The sequence below is a fragment of the Balaenoptera ricei genome, chromosome 15 (assembly GCF_028023285.1).
Source record: "Balaenoptera ricei isolate mBalRic1 chromosome 15, mBalRic1.hap2, whole genome shotgun sequence".
Classification (NCBI taxonomy): domain Eukaryota; kingdom Metazoa; phylum Chordata; class Mammalia; order Artiodactyla; family Balaenopteridae; genus Balaenoptera; species Balaenoptera ricei.
In genome coordinates this window covers 57,011,512-57,031,142 of record NC_082653.1, presented here as the reverse complement: position 1 = coordinate 57,031,142, position 19,631 = coordinate 57,011,512, and the positions used below count along the sequence as shown (strand labels likewise).

The 19,631-nt window shown below is 42.5% G+C and overlaps 1 protein-coding gene across 19 annotated transcripts in view; it reads right to left on the bottom strand.

Annotated features, from left to right (window-relative positions):
* RBFOX1 (RNA binding fox-1 homolog 1) overlaps nt 1–19,631 on the bottom strand; it is a 2,209,300-nt gene that overhangs the window by 35,145 nt on the left and 2,154,524 nt on the right. For 12 of the 19 annotated variants that reach the window (XM_059898915.1, XM_059898899.1, XM_059898900.1 and 9 more), the window contains 2 exons: nt 6,377–6,419; nt 1,640–1,704 (listed from right to left, as the gene is read on the bottom strand). The exons of 1 other annotated variant lie outside the window; for it this stretch is intronic. In XM_059898915.1, the coding sequence (XP_059754898.1) occupies nt 1,640–1,704; nt 6,377–6,419 (108 nt within the window). Of the gene's footprint in view, nt 1–1,639; nt 1,705–6,376; nt 6,420–12,634; nt 12,705–19,631 lie in introns of those variants that run through there. 6 more of the 19 variants (XR_009497779.1, XM_059898903.1, XM_059898906.1 and 3 more) reach the window with 3 other exon arrangements.

Below are 19,631 nucleotides of genomic sequence, written 5' to 3'. Positions count from 1 at the left end.
AATAATTAAGGGTTGTAGATGAACCACATTACAATTGATACTTTGTGAATCTTCAGTGTGCAGAATTTAATAGCATTAAGACTTTTCATTTGTAGAATGATCTTGAGGATTTCAAGATTGTCATCATTTTTATTAGCTTTTTTGACCCTCTCAATTTCCCTAATCTAGTGTCAAAGTGTATTGAAGACAGCAACTTCTATAAAACATATTTTGCATCCTGGCAACTGATGATTGGGTAACTGGATAGTTTAGGTAATTAGAACTGCACATTGACAATAGTTTGGGTTCCTCTGGAAGCTCCCTCCAGCCTTGAGAGCTCGTGATGGCTGTTCATAAGAAAACAGGAATAATACCTGCATACATCCAGACAGCAGATCTCAGTTCTATCTTGCCAAAGAGCCGTTTTATTACAAGTTTAGGCAGGGGGTTTTCAAAGTGAGGCTTTTTGGGTTCAGGAATTTCTTTTGCTTTAGTATGCCTCAGAAGAAGTCTGTAGTTAACAATGAGCTAACGACACATCTTGTGAGAAATGGAATGGAACTACAGAGAAAGCATACCACAGCAAACCAAGGTAAGGACTGAGTCACAAGAGGCCAGGGAGGAGAACCAGTGTCCGCAGACACTCCCCATTCTCGAGTCCAGGACATCGCCTGCTTACCTGTCGGACCCAGCATGCCTCAGCCACACATGCAAATTGGTACCATTACTGTTTTATTCATGAAACATATTTTTAAATTAAAGGAGTCATTACCCAAAATAAGCACCCTCCATGACATTTGTGCATGCAGAGCATCTGAACATTCACATTTATGTCCTCAGAAAACAGAGCCAACGATTTGCATTCAATATGGAAACGCACACTTTTTTTTTTTTCAAAGCACTTATACAAAAATAGCTGTGGCTTGCCATTTCAGAAACCGAGTCATCTGTTAAGCCTGGGTAACGCGTAATAGAGCTCCTCCATCCCCCAGCCTTCACCCCCGCCGCCATCCAATTCTGACTTCTGCATTTCTTAAACCCTTCCGCTGCCAGTCTTAACATGTGGTGTGCATTACAAATAAATGTTGGCTTCTGTTCGTAGGAACGGTCATTGGGCATTGCCAAAAAGAACGACTCTCCTTATGAATGCCAGATACACCTCCCCCATTCCTTTGGTTTGGATTAAAAACTGCAATACGGGGAATGCTTTCCTGGATGTACAAAGATGTAGAAAAAAAGGGAAACGGGGTGCTGAAAATCGAGGTAAACCTGCAGGATCATCTCCTGGTTTTTGTCCTATGAGTTAGATGAAACCAGGGTCTTACAGAGAAGACCATGAGAAGGTTGTACAGGGAGTATACTTTGTGCATGCAAGGTGTGCTGTCACAGGAATTGAGATCTGAAAAACAACTATGCACGGACAAAATGTATCACTACCTTCGTGTCTCAGCAGAGAGGGCGAGTGTTCAGAATGAGCTAGGCGTCATTGTGCATCCTCTCTCTATGTGGCCCCGTGTTGACCTTCACCATGAGACCTAACTTTTGGGGTGCTGCCTCCCGAGCAGTCATGCATTTGCACCAAGACCAGACGAGAATCTCGTCTCCCACGAGCTAAGTTAATTTCCAGGTAAATGTCAAGCATGAGAAGGAAGGCCCTTACCTGTCACTGTAGGCAGCGGCAGTGGCGGGGGTGGGCTGGGCGTAGCGATATGCAGCGTAACCACCCTAAAACACAAGGAGAAAGCGGACTTAGGAACGCAGAGGAAGCCAACTCAGGGCGCCTGATTGTGAGACCACATCAGAACAGTGGTTACCCACCTCTAACAAACTAAAGTGGAGGTTAATGAAAGCTTAGTATGAAAACACGCCAGAAAGATGGGGGGTGGACCACCAACCCCAGCTGGATGTTAAAGGTTAGCAGTTGTAAGCGTACCCCAAAGGGACAACCCAGAGACCCTTTGAAAGAGATGTACCTACATGTTAATTAATGGTAATTGTTTTGGGGTGGGGAGGATTATGGGGAATTATTTAAATGCTTTTTATGCTTTGCTGAACTTTCCAGATTTTCAACAATGAGTATGCTTTACCTTTACTTATCAGCTATTAACTTACATTTTATTCAATCTTTGATTACTTCCTTAAAAATCCAATATTGGTCAAGCTAATGCCCTGCTGTCTTACTTTGATATTTATTAAAAAAAAATAAGATAACCCTTTGATTGAATGTGTATTAGGCATCTCTTGCACGTGTAGTTGTTCAACCACTAAAGCAGTTAAAGAAGACTGTCTCCAGCTTTCTAAATGTCACGTAATGATTAAAAAAAGGAATGGTGAGCACTTAAAAATTCTGTCTTTTCAGCTAAAGATATCACACTGGTTCAGATGGAGAATTTGTTTGGTGTGGAAAATATAAAGTCTTCCAATTTGTAAATAAAATCATTAGGAGAGAAAAAAAAATCTGAGAAAAATAATTAACATTTAGTTGTATGTACCAGTAATTGCAATTGTTCAATTAAGCAGAGGACAAACAAATGGGCATATTCTAAAGGAACTGTGTTCAGTGGAGCATTGATTATCAAACTGTGAAAATAACAGAGCTCCTTGCTCAGCAGACCACAGCGATACATCAACCACTGTCGAATGATTTCAGCACACTTAACAAGCAGGATCCAGTATCCACCGATAATACAGGGACCATTCAGGTTCCAATTAGAATACATAGTCCCATAATCCTCTGGGAGAAGGGTTCTCACCCTCACTGTAAAGGGGCAATTCAGGACAGACTGCAATGTCAGAGGGCATCTAACAGCATAAATAACTGGTGTAATGGGGGGATTTGATGGTAGGATGTTGGGTGAAGGAGTTCATTACATTTGGCTCCAGGTATAGGATAGAAAACAGATGAATGAGAAAATTGCAAGAAGCATCTATCAAAACATTCTGTCCTTTATTGGCGTTTATTTCTACCCTTTGCCAATCACAGCTGACTTTCAGAGCAAATTCGCTATCACTTAGACAGCAATTCCAAAAAGCTAGTTTCTCCTTAATCAAGTTCCTTCTCTGGATCATGCTAGAGAGGATACCTCCAAGACATTCTGACAGATAATCACCAATAATCTGGAGCCAGTATTAAAAAAAAAAAAAAAGTCTCCCTTGAAAAACAAAGTGAAAGTTAAAAAAAGAGGTCTTACCCAGACACCACCTGGTGTTCCAAACACCATGTTCTCTAATTAGGAACGGAGAAACTCATTAAATGTGCTGAGGAGATGGAAAACCAAAGCAGTTGTCACACCCAGCACCAAGCTCCAGATACAGAGTGATGGGCTGAGGGAAAATCAGGGTCACCAGATTTCTGGAGCCGTTCTTTTCATCTGCTTGCCCATCTCTTCAGCTTTCATCACGCAGCCATAAAAGACACAGGTGTGCAGGTATGTATGTTCCTGAACTTAATGAGGAAGGGAGGGGCTGGCATTGGCTTCCTGATTGCTAGGAGGCCTTAGCTGCAACCAGCTGAAAGCTCTGAATGGAGAAAGTTTGAGTGTGCGCTTTATTTTTTCTTTCACTTCCAGAACGGAAAACAAAAGTTATTGCAAAGTTCTTTGCATCAAGCGCCATGTCAATCAATCATGCCTTGGTGACTGTGAATTTGGTCCCAGTCAAGATTTCTGGCCACATCCTGCTTGCAAACCTTCTTTGAACTCTGTACGACTCCCCCAACTTCTGCAATGTTTTCCATCAATGGAAGTAGGTAGCAAGTTTGATAAGTGGGAAAAAATGTGGCAGTGCAAACAGAATATACCTAAAACAAACCTCACTGACTATTAGGTTGATACTTATTGCATGAATATAAAATGGATGTGTGTCCACCTGGGATCCTTCAGAGGGACTTATCTATGAAGCTTCGGGAAAAATCCATCCTCTGTATGTTTGCATAATGACTTGGCCATTTAGAGAAAATAAATGTGTGTTTCCATGCAAGGCAGGCACAAGTGGTCAATGTCCTGACACTTATCTTTGTTATTTAAGAATGTGTTTACAAGTATTCCTGATTCATGAGTCAAGGTCATAGTTTGCTAAAGTCTGTGGAACCAGTGGAGAGATTCTGACCCTGGTCAGTGATCTTCTTGCTGTCCAGTAGACCTGATGATATCAGAAATCTTCTATATCTTTGCTGTCCAGTATGGTAGCTGCTTGTCCTAAACGTCTACTGAACCCTCGAAATGTGGCTGGTACACCAAATGGAGTTTTTGATTTATTTAAGTTGAGTTCATTTGAATTTAAATGTACACAACCACATGGGGCTGGTGGCTACAGTATTGGACAGTCCAGGCCTAAGTGATCCCTGAAATATGTAATAATTGGAAGAAGAAAAGGACTGATGGCTTGATGTCCCCACATCTATATACTGCATTGTCTTCGTTCGCTATTTTTCTTCTGTATGAAATCCATTTAAGGGGAAAACCAGAGTTGTGTATTAACTCCGTATATGTGTTCATACACTGTAAAATGATCAAAAAAATACAAATTGCTTTAATTAGCCGTTCTAACAGGTGACTCTAATCAATTTTATTGCCCTATATTTTGCGGCTCGCTGAGCATAGCCAAAGCTTCTGCAAGGTTCTGGAGTAATGTCTGAAAAAAGAAGCACTCACTTCTATTTGCGGTCACCAAACCATGTTCACATTGAAACTGGTCCTCCCAGGCCTTAGGACAAAAAAATGTATCCTTGGCAAGTAGATTTTTCCCACCACCAAACCAAAGGTAAAAAAGGGATGACAAACACAAAATGGCCTACACTCCCTACTCACAAAATGTACTCACTTTCACAAGCTAGGCAGCAAAATACAAGTGTGAACTTATAGAACATACACATTTTAAATGTCATTATGGATTTCCCCTTTCAACCTGGCCACCACCACCAGATGCGGCCATTGGAGATACTGACTCACACGGTCAGAAACACTTCCTTTGTTAGCAAGACTTCTGAAGGTCCACTGGGGGAGGTTATCAATTAAGGACCTTTAATGATGCTCCAATGAACCACTTTCAAAACTGTGCTTGGTGGGATATTCATAGTGGCAGGGAAGGGCAAGGTTTCATGACCAAACAGGTTTGGGAGATGCTGAGTGAAATGAAATGAAACTGGATACTCATTTGTGGAACTTTGTAAAGCATTATTAATGAGCCCTGTGGCTCTCCATTGCATCACAAAGTGGTTTGACAATGGAAATCACACGTTTAAACTTGAGAGCATACTTTTGGAAAAAGATGTTCAAATATCCAAATGGCGAATTGCTTAGGAAGCCAGGTGAAATTTTTGTCATTGGTGGGGACACAGGGATTGGGTAGGGCTTTTCCTTTCTGAGAATATCCAAGGATCTCACTTTGTCTAAAACAGGTGGATTAATAATATACATAAAATTGATTCACTATAATGACATTTAAAGAACATTTGCAAAATGTAAAACAAATATAAATCATTACTCTTTAATCTGCATATGTTCAGCTATTTTTGAAATATGGCAATAGAAGTCCTGTTTTCTTAGAAAGTGAAAATAAAAGTTGATGTCAGGAATTTTATTTGGTCCTCTCCTAGGTCCAAGTACCCATTTTTTATATTAGATTTCTTATTAAAACTTGATTAATCTCACAGTAAAAAAAAAAAAAGTACCTTCTTAATTGACTTAATACTGAACAAAAACGAGGATTGCAGGTTACAGGGAAACCCATGTAATAAAACTCCCACTGATCATCCTTAGTTTTACATTCCTCTTTCCTTTTATTTGACAGTTTTAATGTTGGTTTTAGACCAAATTTGGAGACTTAGCCAGCTACACTTCGATGGATGTGTTGATTTTTTTCTGTTTCCTTCCTACAAGTTCGTTCATTTGGGTGTTGCTTCAGCAGTGGGAAATAGGTTTGAGAGCTACGGCAAAAGTTGTGAAATAAATTTATAAGAAGCTACAATGAAACCAGGGGATGTTATATTAGCTATGCTTACCCTCAATGCTGGATGTACAAAAGGCTTTTTGGTTTAACCATCCCAGTTGACTCCAGGAACCTACTAAAAATTTTTTTTCAGACAATTGGTTCAATGAAACCCTTGAATTATTTTCACTGAGTTTATATTCATTGAAGCCAGATACATTTTAAGCCAAGAAATGAAGAGCCAAGCCAGACCTCCATTTTGACATACTATCTAGCAGAGAGGGAAACATTTCATGATGAGCATCTCTCTTCTAGAAGAATTCACATCAAAACCGGAAAATTCAGTTAAGTCTTTCCTCCTTCTATGTTAGAGACCATCTCCCCTCCCCGGAATTGTCTTGTTAGTAGGATTTCACAGCAAACCCACAATCAATAGTGATGAGTTTTTCCACCAGCCGGGATTTCATACCTGCAGCAATTTATTGCCATACACAGGCTCTTGATACACTACTCTATAAGGAAACAGAAATGTAATGTTTTTCAATGCAAAAATGAAATAAAAGAAAATGCATAAGTCAGACAGAAATTCCAGAGCAATTCATTTACAAGTTTGCTTCTCTTATTTCACTAAGACCTAAGAGTGACCCATCAAACCCAAAGAAAGACCAAGCAATGCCAAGCCTTTTTTAGCTACAAAATCTCTGTAACTGAGAGTATCAAGCCGGTGGGGCTGGGGATCAAACCGCACTCACTGTATTTGTGTTATAACCTGTGTTTATTTTTAAAGAAGAAAAAAGGATATTTTCATGGCTTCTTCCCCTACCAAGCATATTTCAATAGTTCAAGTTAACTCGCTCACATTTATCTCTTTATCTCATGATTGGAATTCTGTGGAACACCTGAGGATTTAACTTTGATGCCTAATGATTGAGTCAATTAGGATGACAGCACAGTAGCAACCATAACTGTATCAACGCCTTTATATTTTTTTAAATTTAATTTCATGTAATAACACAACACAATTGCATTTCATGAAACAATGAATCACAATGAAGCTATCAAAGCTTCTTTTAACATATATGACCAGAAACATTGTGTGTGTGTGTGTGTAATATATATTTTTTATATAGTCTGGCTTTTCTTTCCAATTTAGTTCTACCTAGCCTTCCTTTTTAAGTTAAAATCTACGTTTATGGAACTACACCTGTAAAAGTTCTCTCTCTCTCTTTCTCTCTCTCTCTTATTTGAATGTTTCAAGTACAGATATTATTCCCTGTGGCTTGTCCACCCCATACACTCTCCATTATCCCCTCACTTCTCACCCTCCCCCTTTCCTTTCTTTCACTGAATTTCTCAAGTTTGCTCAATGGGGACAACAGTGTTATTCTGTTGGCCCAGGGCTTAAGGGTTGAACTTGGCAATTAGATCACATGGGCTCAAACCCCAGTGACAGTGAAGATTTCTGAACAAATAATTTCATCTCTTTTCTGAAAAAAGTTTCTTCCTCTGGGGGAAAAATAAAATGGAGGTGATGGGTAATGGGTAATGAGATTGCTCCTTGATAGGACCATGTGCGGAGGGAAGGAGATGATGTAACGGCTGAGTGTCTTGTCTCTTACACAGGACGTGCTTAACTTCTGGATGGGCTGTTGCCTCCCCCATCGTTACTGACCAGCCTAATGCTGACCTCCAGCTGGCTCAGATCCTGAAAGCAGGATCTCAGGAATAAACACTTGGGGTTTTTATCTGGAGAATTTTCTCTTCCCACCTTTCAATGCTACTGACACTTCTGTCCTGAGCTCAAACATCAGTGAAATGAGGACACCTTTTTAAGATCTATGGACAGCAGAGTGACATGAATTCAGAAATAATTGTATTTAAGTCATGGTGTCACCCAGAACCTTGTTATAACGGGATTTAGGCATGATGCAGAAATGCACTGGAATCTCATCCAGACATATTCACTAGGGAGCCTCTCAGTTGCATTGAGTGTTAGAAAGCTTAGGGCTTTTCTAATAAAAGGGAGCGAGGTTAACATTTACAGTCTGTATCATCGGGATTTCCCTGGTGGCACAGTGGTTAAGAATCCGCCTGCCAATGCAGGGGACACGGGTTCGAGCCCTGGTCCAGGAAGATCCCACGTGCCGTGGAGCAACTAAGCCCATGCGCCACAACTACTGAGCCTGCGCTCTAGAACCCACAAGCCACAACTACTGAGCCCGTGTGCCACAACTACTGAGCCTGCACTCTAGAGCCCATGAGCCACAACTACTGAGCCCGCATGTCACAACTACTGAAGCCCACGCGCCTAGAGCCCGCTCTCTGCAACAAGAGAAGCCACCGCAATGAGAAGCCCGCGCACCACAGCAAAGAGAATCCCCACTTGCCGCAACTAGAGAAAGCCTGCAACGAAGACCCAACGCAGCCCTAAAAAAAAAAAAAAGAAGAAGAAAAAAAAAAGATACCATTATTCTATACCATCTCTCTGTCTCTCTCACTCTTCCTCTCACTCTCTGGCTCTCTCTCCCCTCCTGCTTCCCCGTTTTCTCTTCCCTTCTTCCCAGTGCCCAGAACTCTACTCTCTTACTCTTGTTCCTACTGAGAGTTTCTCAGATCTTTTTTAACAGCTCTATTAACATTTCCTTCTCTCCATTTTCAATAGTTATCTTTTGATCAAATGCCATATTCTTTGCTATCTCCCTGAGCAGGTGAAAACACTTGTCTTGGTTCAGTTCTGTTCAGCAACCCTTATTTTCAGCTCCTTGATCAATGCGGCCTTATGAGATCTCTAGCTTCACCCCTAAATCTAATGGATTGCTTTGCAGGTCCCGGGGACGTGGTCCTTCAACTTTCAAATGGTTGATCATACCCATGTATCGCCTCTCCTATTATTTATACATTTTTTCATTAACTTGGCCCATTTTTCTTTTCTTAATTGACGTATAGTTGATTTACAAAGTTGTGCCATGGCCCACTTTTCAATTCAAAAGAATTTATGGAAATGGGTACCACTAAACAATGAGTGAATTTGTAGGTTTGATAGGCTAGTGATGGAAGCTCAATTCCTACCTTTCGAAATACTAAAAGTGTGTGTGTGTGTGTGTGTGTGTGTGTGTGTGTGTGTGTGTGTATGTAGTATGTCCTCAGGTAGAAGGGACCCAGGTGATGACTTTTGTGACCCTCCTTGCTGACTCCGAAACCCCTTGTGTCCTCTGACGGGTGGCCATCTGCACTGGGCCTGAGCATGACACGCAGCATTTCCGCTGCAGGGCTGGGCTCCCGAGTAGATGATTCTTCTTTGCACTCAGCCCAAAGGAGCGTCCCTGGTTTTGAACCTTAGCTTCTACCTCACAGCATCTTCTTACAAATCCACTGCCTCCAGCACTTCCAGGGTGTCCATGATTATCACTCTCTCTCTCTCTTCAATCTTCTCTTCCCTGAAAAGTTTAAGAGGAGCTAATTCTAGGTAAGGGGGATTGCTAGTTACAGGGATCCTGCGGGTCTTCCAAATCCTCTGTGCTTTGGCAGGACTGGGAGATGCCAGAGGGCTCCACCATCAGGTGGGAGGGATGGGAACCTTGGACGACAAAGAGGAGAAGGAGCTGGAGAAAGCAGGGTATGTACAAAAGGTCAGTCGTTCTGGTACCCACGCTGTTATAGTTGCTGGGTTGCTCTGATCCACTGTCAAGGCTGAGGATGATCGGGGCAGGAAGATTTGGAGAGCAGCCTCCCCTTACTTTCCTTAAAAGTAACCAAAGCCAGAAGCGTATTACTCTGCCCAATAAAATGAAAAAGAAATAACTGGTTTAGACCTATTAGAGGGGACCAGTGTGTCTAAGACATGTCCCAGGTCTTCTCAGGATGACCCTAGACCTATTTATTGTGCACTATTTTTTTAACACCTTTATTGGAGTATAATTGCTTTATAATGTTGTGTTAGTTTCTGCTGTACAACAAAGTGAATCAGCTATACATATACATATATCCCCATACCCCCCCTTGCGTCTCCCTCCCACCCTCCCTATCCCACCCCTCTAGGTCGTCACAAGGCATCGAGCTGATCTCCCTGTGCTAGTGCACTATTTTTAATGAGATCAAACGAGCAAGCCACAAACTTCCTTTAAATAAAATAGAACCTTGCGTGCCTTTTTATGAACCTCTTTAATCATATTTCTTTAAAAAAAAATGGAGCACGGGGGACACTTCCAGTCATCAGATCATACCAGCATCTAAAAGGAGGTAGGGGTAGCAGCTTGAAATAGCACATTCAAGATTATAACATACTTCTGGCCAGGATGAATCCTGCACCATAAGCTTTAGAGTGCAGGAAATATTCATATTCTTTCTTGCCTTAAATCAACTTAAGGCCATCTAGGAGCCCTTGGTTTGTTGCCCTAATGGGGCAGTCTAGTTCATCACTGTCCCCCACATACATACACCACCCATGCAGCAAGATTCCAAAGCTGCCATCGGACGCAGAGCAAAGTATTCCAAAAGCTACCTTCCTGGAAGGAGGACAGAAATGTGCTGCGTAAACAAAGCTAAAACTTTATATTTCAGTTAGCTTTTCCGTCACCGAATTGCCTGTTTGGAGCTGCCTCCTTAAAATCTTATCGTGATAATATGAACAGTGGGAAGAATATATAAATGTTTTTGGCTAGTAGGGTGGCTTGATAAGGGCAAAAGGGACAGATTTCTAAGCCTTGACACCAGGAAACTCAGGACTTGAAGTTACTGACGCAACTCTGTTCATCCAAACCTCACCCAGTGGGAAGCAAAAACCCCAAAAGGAACCAAAAGCACAAAGGGAGTTTTCTGGAGCTTTTCTCCCTGAATGGAATTTCTCTTTCCACCTTAGTCTGGATGCTCTCTTCTGAGTCCCTTTGTCTCTCTACTTGCCTTGTTCTCGCGGATTTTCATTGGTCTCAACCAATGCAGACGTTCTCTATCCGTTACTCTCGCCCATTCTTTTTCCTTATTTGTGGGCTCCTACTGCCTGTACCTTCAGGAAGCTTCTACTTCCTGTTATACAAAAATCTATGAGGCAAGGAAAAGACACCAATTTGACCTACCCATAGGACAGCACAAGTTAATAATTCAATTAAGTCATTGTCATTTTACAAACAATTCAATAAATTATTGTCATTTTACAGAGAAGGGAACACTCAATAAATGGTAGCTAATAATTGTAATGTGTTTGATTTTAGCTAGGCTTAGTAATGTCCACATTTTTTCCCCGCTTGGGTGAGTGTTGATGAAGATAGTTTTCCTTTCTGTGTATTTTCTTTTTTTCTAATTTCTCCATCCCTTCTCTACTCTCCTCCGTTTCCCAAATTAAAAAAAAAAAAAATGTCCTAAACTAAGTCCTAACTCCCTCCATTTGCATCCTCTATCCAGAGGCTACCCTAGGGGAAGGGTATATAGACTGATGTTTGGGTTCATGGGTTATCTGAGGATGTGGAGGAGGTCCAGCCTGTTTAGCCCCTGCCTGCTTTTCTATTTAAAATGATATAGACTCAAAGTTCGGAAACAGAGGACTTGAGAAGGAGTGGACGGAGCTACACACACAAGAAGCAAATAGGTTGTTCCCTGGGTGCATAAGGAACATGTAGGTTGCTCTTTCATTTCATTAAGAGGGAAAAAAAAAAACCTAACCCACAGATAATAATAAATGTACTTGATGCAATTATAATAAAACCCAAGTTCATCATTGATGGAGATTAATACTCTGCCTCAAAATTGTAATTATTTGAAACTCGAAAGGAAGGAAATTAAATAACTAGTGTCTTTCCTATTTTCTAGTAAATTGCCTCAATTTGATCAGAAATATGGTTACATTTTTCTTTGTTATCTAATCTATAAAACAACAAATATGATTCCACTGCATTTATTTGAGGTCCCTCGTAATAAAAATAATGGTATGATTTAGAAAATACCCTCCAACCCCACCCATTTCTTTTAAATTGTGTTTATTCCAAGTCATTTTCAAAACATTGCTGCTAATATCATACCACGGGTGAGTAACTACCTCTAGATCAAGTTCGGTAAATTTAATTATGGCCCCATAATGAGACACATCCTCCTCTTCCCTAAAAGTGAAAAGCTTAATAAAGTGGTACCATTAAACAAACAATTCTAAATTGGACAAATGATTCTAAATCAGGTAACTGTTTTGGGGAAATGGAGGGAATAAAGAGTTGAAAAAAAATAAGAGTTGAATGCTCAAGTTGGTCTGTATTTTGTTAGGAGATATTTCTTGCTAAAATCATCCATGGGGGAGAGAGAGAGAGAAATGGGGTTTGGGGGAAGAAATATCTTTCTAGGGCTGTAGTGATCAACAATTAAATATGTTTACAAGAAAACATCCAAAACATCAGCCATGAAAATATCTTTTCACCCTCTACAGCTGGTAACTACAGCTGTCATCCTACATATTATATTGAAAACACACAGACCATACTGAGAACTTCAGAGAGGATTCCTTTTTGAAGGAGGGTCTTTCATTTGACATGGGAAAAAAATGTCATCTTTTTTGGGAAGGTGTTTTGCATTTATTCTGAAGTTAATCAGGGTGTTAATTCCACTCACTCAACAGCACGACGGCTATCATGAGCAGGCCTTCAGTCCTCCACGCCTTTGGACTCTTTCTCACAGGAAGAGGAAATGGGCGGCACCCAGTAGAGAAATTTGCAGCAAACTTGTAAAAAGAATGACTCGGGAGGAAACAAGGATGGCATGCACGTTAATGAATACTTACATAAATGTCTGCACCATAAAATCCATCCTGGTAAACAACACTGCAAGGGTGCACACACAAAGAAAAACATTCATATTAGTGCATTTCCCCATGCAGACACACCAACCCCTGCACTGGCAAAGTTAGTCTGGTCACAAGATCCAAAACACAGGAACTGAGGATCGTTTTCAGATTGGTTAAGGAGGTTGGAGACAACAGCAGTCCATCAGACTGAGAAAATTAGGCTGGGGTTCGGTGTTCGGCCCAGAATCAGGACATGGTGGCGTGCTGGGTACCAGACTTTCCAATCTTTCCGGAGGGGTGCAGAAATGCAAAGAGGATTCACGTTTATTTTAAGTGACCCACGCAGATATGAGGATGGGGGTTTGCGTTCAGCCAAGCCATCTAGGTCCCCCCGGAAAAAAAATCATCTGCTTAAAATATATGATTGGTAAGAGCAGGGGTATGGATGGCACATTTTCAATACGGGTTATAGCCGAATGACCTCAGGGGCATTGCACGATCCAAACGATTTCAGAAATTTTCTTCTATACTCTTTCACACTCTAGTATTCTATTTGGTAATTCCATGTGCCCCTCTTTTATGGTACATGTAGGAGAATATCTCTAATAATACGGGTGTGTGAACAGGTGTGTAGATGTGTGTGCAAGAATATATGTGTGCTTTTGTATATGGGCGTGCTTCGTGCGTATATATGCATATGAATGTGTGTGTTACTTTGAACATGTAAATGCATACGTGTGTGCATGTGTATACCATGTACATGTGTATAAGTGCATGTGTGTGCATGTGTATATGAATGTAGATATTGTGCATATGATGTGTGTAGTAGTATGTGTCTGCACATCTGTGTGTATGTGGGCTCATGAGTCATATGTGTGTACATGCCTATGTCTGTGTGTATATTCACATAAATTATAGCCAGACTAAGCAGAACCCCACATAATGATTGAACAAGCCTGACCTCACAGCAGCTCTCTGACTGCTATCCATTTAGTCATCTCAGAGAGAAGGGACTTCACAGGACGGGGTAAATAAAAGATCTTGGACTTTTCCAGAAGTTTTTTGGTTTACCTCGAGTGAAATATCCAGGAAAAGAAGCTCACAGCTCTGTGATCCTAGGAAACCGACTTAAAATTCCTAAGCATTAAAACGGGTTTAATGAGGATCCCATGTGGCCTGCGCACCTCACAGGCCTTTGTGAAGATCCCAGGACATCTCAAGTACAAAAATGCGGGTTTCTAAGGCATGTTTCCAAAGGACAGCAGTTGTTATTAATAACCTTCCCTGATCTCCTCCCATGGAGTTTACAGATGATTTATGATTCTGTCAAATGCGCCCCGCCGCAAATTCTCCACTGCGCCCCACCGTCGAATGGAGCTGCAGTCCTAACAGAAGCAGGACTTTGATTACCGAAGGATTCCAGCAGGTTTCAGGAGCAGAGTGGACCCGCAGGTAAGCCAAGCATATCGAGAGCCAAGGGGAGACACTTGACAACACACACATGCACACACGCACACGGCAGTGACACTGGTTTGCTGGAGAACACTGCAGTGTGCCTCTCAGAGCTTTCCAGAGTTGACTGGCTAAACCCCAAGTACCATCATCTTTAAAAACGGGGCAGGGATTTCACATGCTAAGGAGGTCAGTAGGAATCGCTTTCAGCTGTTTTTATTTGGATCGAAAAGGGGCTCCGGTTCACAAGAGCACTTGTCAAGCAGCGTCAAACCCTAATCCGAGATACCGAGGTAAGTGGCATCCTGAGCTAGGCTTTGATTTCTCTTTCAACATTTCCAACATAAAAAGATACTGCCTGTTGGGGGTCGGAAGGCAGGGCTGGCCTCTGCCAACAAGACTGGGCCCAGAGCTGATCATTCAGGCCGATCAGATCAGTGCTGTCCATTCCTCCATGACATCACGCCCTTGCAAGTGCTGGTCCTTGTGCCAGGGAAGGCTTATCTCCTGATAACCTCATCCAAAAGCAGAGCACCATTCAAGAGCCAAGTTAGAGAGGAAACACACGGGCATCTGGGTCACAGCCTCAGCAGTCAGCAGCTATGTGCCCTGGGACTAATGACCTAAGCTATCTGAGCTTCACTTCTTCATCTGTGACATGGGGAAGGAGGTAAGTGCCCACGTCAAGGGAGGACTGAGTTAGGTGATGTGTGCAAAGCGATGAGCAAGGTAGTTGCCAACATAGTTCTAATTAAATATCACACCGCTATGAGCTTTATCCAGTGGCCACACCAAGCGGAGTTTTTCCTCCTTCCTGTGAACACCAGCATCACGTTTTCCGGTCCTCGAATCCTCACTTGGTCCAACAATTTTAAATATTGGTCAAATATTAAAGGCATTTGTGTAGGCAGCTCATTTCGCCCTGAAAGTTGCACCCAATAGCTTTCTCGACATTCTATCCCGCTTGATGGCCAACACATTGCTTTTCACACTGAAGATGTAAGTAAATATCTATTGAGTGAATATTGCCCATAGTTTAAAGGGGGGGTTGGCCATTAGTAGGTGACAGAAGGTGACACAGAGCAATTCTGGGTAGAATCTTCATCTGGTTATTCAGCATCAGTGGCTGTTGTCATTGGGGGAGTGGGGGTAAGATTAAAAGACTGGACCCTGGGACTTCCCTGGCGGTCCAGTGGTTAGGACTCTGAGCTTCCATTGCAGGGGGCGTGGGTTTGATCCCTGGTCAGGGAACTAAGATCCTACAAGCCACGTGGTGAGGCCAAAAACAAACAAACAAACAAACAATAAAACCCCAAAAACCTGGACCCGGACTTAGGATACCAGTGCAAGAGGCTAGACAGAATGTGATGCACATGTGAACAATATATTAATATTTAACCAAACATGAATACACATTCAAACATGGGAAGGGATGCCTTTCTCTAAATATTTGTAGAGGGGGACCCCATCTGTGTCTGCTCTTCTGTGAATCATGGAGCAGACATTGGGGGCTGTTCCAGGGGACACAGGACCAGGAGTGGCTGAGGCAGCGCTCTGGCTGAGAAAAGGGCCCCTTCTTTCATCAGGACAAGCTCTTGTGCACTGTGGCCAGCTGCGTGCCTCGACGGCAAGCCTCTTGGTACCAACAGCTCCCAGAAGTGAGTCAGGAACAGGCCCCGATGTTTGCCTTAGGCTTGTTCAGCCGGGTGACCTGGCTGTCACGCTCTGCCCTCCACCACGGACCATGGAAAATTACTCAGGGACTCTGACATCCCATGTTTACAGGACAGAACCAAAGGGAACGTGTGATGTGGCGTCTCATTTGAACAGACGCAAACAAACTGACTGATGAGCCCTATTCCTCTGCTGTTGAAAGGCTTACTACACTCCAACCACGGTGCTGAGGCTCAGGGCAAGTCCACCAGCTAAGGCTGCCCTCAGGGAGCTTACAGGGAGGCACAAAGCCAGGTACACTGATGTAAGGTGGCAGCCGCGAGAGCCGCTGCGGGGGAGGGGAACGATGGCGCTCTGACCTGGTAACGGAAGGAGGAGGGCTGGCATCGGAGGCGAGGGAACCCCAGCGAATGGCCCAGAAACCCCAGTGCCTGAGCTAGTTCAAGAGGAACTAGGGAGGAAAAGCAAGCCAGGCAAAGGGAACAGCCGATGCAAGGTCCGACGTCTAGAGGGTCCAGGGCATAATTTCTAGTTTGGGGGCGTTCGGAGGCCCAGCCAACTGTGGTGGTTTCCCTAAGAAAGGAAGTGGAGAATTCTAGCTGCTCTTACAAACCGCCCAGGGTAGGGACTGCTGGTTTTCACTACGGGCAACACCTGCACAGTTTGGAGAGAAACGAACCAGAGGGTGAGTGATCTACCTTCACAATGACTCCAAAAAACTAGGAACCGACACGGCCATCCTCACTGGCCGCATGAAACGAAGCCACTTGATGGGCTGCGAGTTTCATCACAATACTGTGTGTTTTTTTCCTAAGTCATAGCACGAATATGATCGCCACGAGCCCTCACACCTAGAGAGCGATTCCTCTGTGTCCATCCCTAGTCTGACCTAATTATCATTATCCCACCTAATCCTCAAAATATCCCTATGAGATGGATAATGTTATTATAGCCTCTTTGGACATCAAGAGAGTGAAACGGAGAGAGCTAGGTACTGACGAAGAAGCTGGGATTCTAGCCCAGGTTGTATTGGCTTCACAGCCCAAATTTTTAATTGCCATGGCAGGCAGCAGTGGTCAAACTTCAGCAGGCATCAGGACCGCCTCGAGGGCCTGTTAAAACACAGATGGCCGGGCCCCATGCCCAGCCCAGAGGTTCTGAATCAATAGATCTGGATGGCGGGGTGGGGAGGTTGGGTCTAAGAATTTGCATTTTTAACAAGTAACAGGGGATGTTGACGCTGCTGGCCCTAGGACTAATAGGCTTATTGCCCTGTGGAGCACCAACCTCCACGTGTCGTTTTACTTTACATTTGAGACAACCCCGAAGGTCAGCTTCCTAGGTCCTATTCTAAATAGGAGCTGGTTATAGGCAAGCTCTTAGAAAGTCCCATGCTGGTTTTCAAGAATGGATCCAAACATTTTTTTAAAACCCCACTAAACAGGTGCATATGTGAAGGGAAAGGAGGGCAGGGGATGATGTCTAATGCGTAGCTATCGATAAATTAGCCACATCCCAGTACAAGAGAAGAGAGTTGCCATCATGCATTGAACAGGTGCAGCCTTATTTTAATGCAGAGGCGGTCTGTCTAGCCATGCAAAGGTAATTGTAATATCTTCGGAACTGCAATATGCTTTTGCAAGAGCGTAATGCAAATGCACATCTCATTTTCTTAGAAAGGTAATAACAGGAGTTAAATATCTGAATGAATGCAAGCAGGGAGTGATTGCACTATAGCAAATTAGTTTACTTTATAAAAAAAGGAAAGAAAGAAATCATGCGATGCCCAAACTATACAATCTGTTTGTGTAACATAATATATCCCAACCACAAATACATTCTTGAAGGAAAGGTTATTTAAAGCTGCTTTATCTTACTGCCCATTCCAAGTGGAAAATAATATTTTTAATGCATTCAAATCTAGTTGTTTTTGAATGGATATCAGGTGGGTCCATAAACTCACTGGCATTTGTATAGAATTGTGCAGTGTATGTACACTGACATTTTCCTGGGGAAAATACGTATTTTAATTAGATTATCAAAGGTATCTGTGACATCCCACTTTCTCCCCCTAAATTTAAGAACCACTGACTTAGAGTGTTGTCTTTAAATGCACTCAATTAAGAGGCTTTTTTTTTTTTTAATGTAAGAGGTTACATTTTAAAACTGGCTGAGAATTTAAACAAGAATTCACGGCAAAACCAAAAACCCAAACAGCTAAAGAGAATTCTGGAAAGTATTCTGGGGCTAGGTGATGATGACCTAATGTTTATGTTCATCGAGAAACTTCCCAAGCATCAGATAATACAATCTGAGGATAAGACATTTATAAATTAAAACCAAAAATCATGGTTGATTTACAGAAGGAAAGGTTTGCACACACTGTTCTAAAGGCTTCTTCAGGACCTAACCTGAAAGCACTCCCAAAGGCCCTGTGTATGGGCTTCATTCTTGAACTGACCAACTGTAAGAAGTTTTTTCCTGGGATACCACCATATCTTTCTTGTACTTAGAGTAGCATATTCACCTCAAAATACTTCTCATGGTAACTCTGAGAAGTTGTACATACATGTGACATAATTAATGACTTGAGAAAGTACAGAATGTCTTGCTCAAAAATATCCAGAGAGCCAAGATAAAAACCCTATAGCAAATGCTGGGTGCTTAACTTAGAATAATAATAATAATTTTAAAAATCTCCTATGGTTCTCTATATCCCTAGCCCCATACAATATGACTGGTACATAGTAGGCACTTGATAAGGTGCTGTTAATGAATTAATTAACTAATTAAGAACAAGAACTTGGTGAGGCCAATCTCATAGCGTTTTGTGGGGAGAGGACTGAGGTTTAGTTGCTGCCCTGTAACATCCGATGTTGTACTGAGTCTGGTGTATGTGTCTCTGACGCTTCTACCTTCCATCTTCATCCACACATCATCAGCCTGCCAGCTCCCTTAGATGACAACTACCCAATGGGTAATTTCTCCCAAATATGAGTCCTAGGAAGACACACTGGACATGGTAGCCGTTTATCTAAACAGACTCCAGGAGCAAATGCAAGGAGAAATATGGACGACTTGGTCCATTTAGCTCTCCCTGAGACTGTTCACTAGTTAATATTTTATTTCCGATCTACAGATTCCATAAACCACTGAAGTGCCTCTGTCCAAAGGCATCTCTGTGGCTTATGGGGAATGGAGGTCTGTGACCTGTAGGAGTCCCCCAGCCAATGGGTATGTGACTCATGGAAGGAAAGATATGGGTGCTTAACATAAGCCAAAGGGGACCCTTGAGAAAGAGGGGAGTATAAAAAGTCAATAACCACATCAACAGCAACAACAGTAGCTACAGTTCACGTAACACGTGCCATTTGATGGAACTGATTAAGTTGTAACCTTACCTGCATCTCCCTGTTTCATCCTCTATCAACCCTACGGAGGCAGGTGTAGTCTTCACCCACCTGCTAAGGCAACTGTGGCTGCAGAGATTAAGTCAGCTACCCAGGGCAGTATGAGATAGAAGAGCAGGGGCCAATCTCATCTGCCCCACAGTCTGTGCCTTTATAGGGTTGTAACAATCTTATAGACTGTGTAGACATTAGCTTTCTGACTCATCGCCCATTCTCACTCAGTTAGTGCTGGCAATCACTAAGGGGCTGGTTGGCCCAGTCTAGGGCTTTCCTCTCATTCCTGTGATCCCTGGTCCAAGCAGAGCCTTCCCCCCGCCACCAGGAGTGATCATGAATTAATGTCCCAATAACTTTCTATTTAGCTATGTGAGAAAGAGGAGATAACCTACATTCATAGGTTCTTCATAACCTACATTCTTTACTTGCTG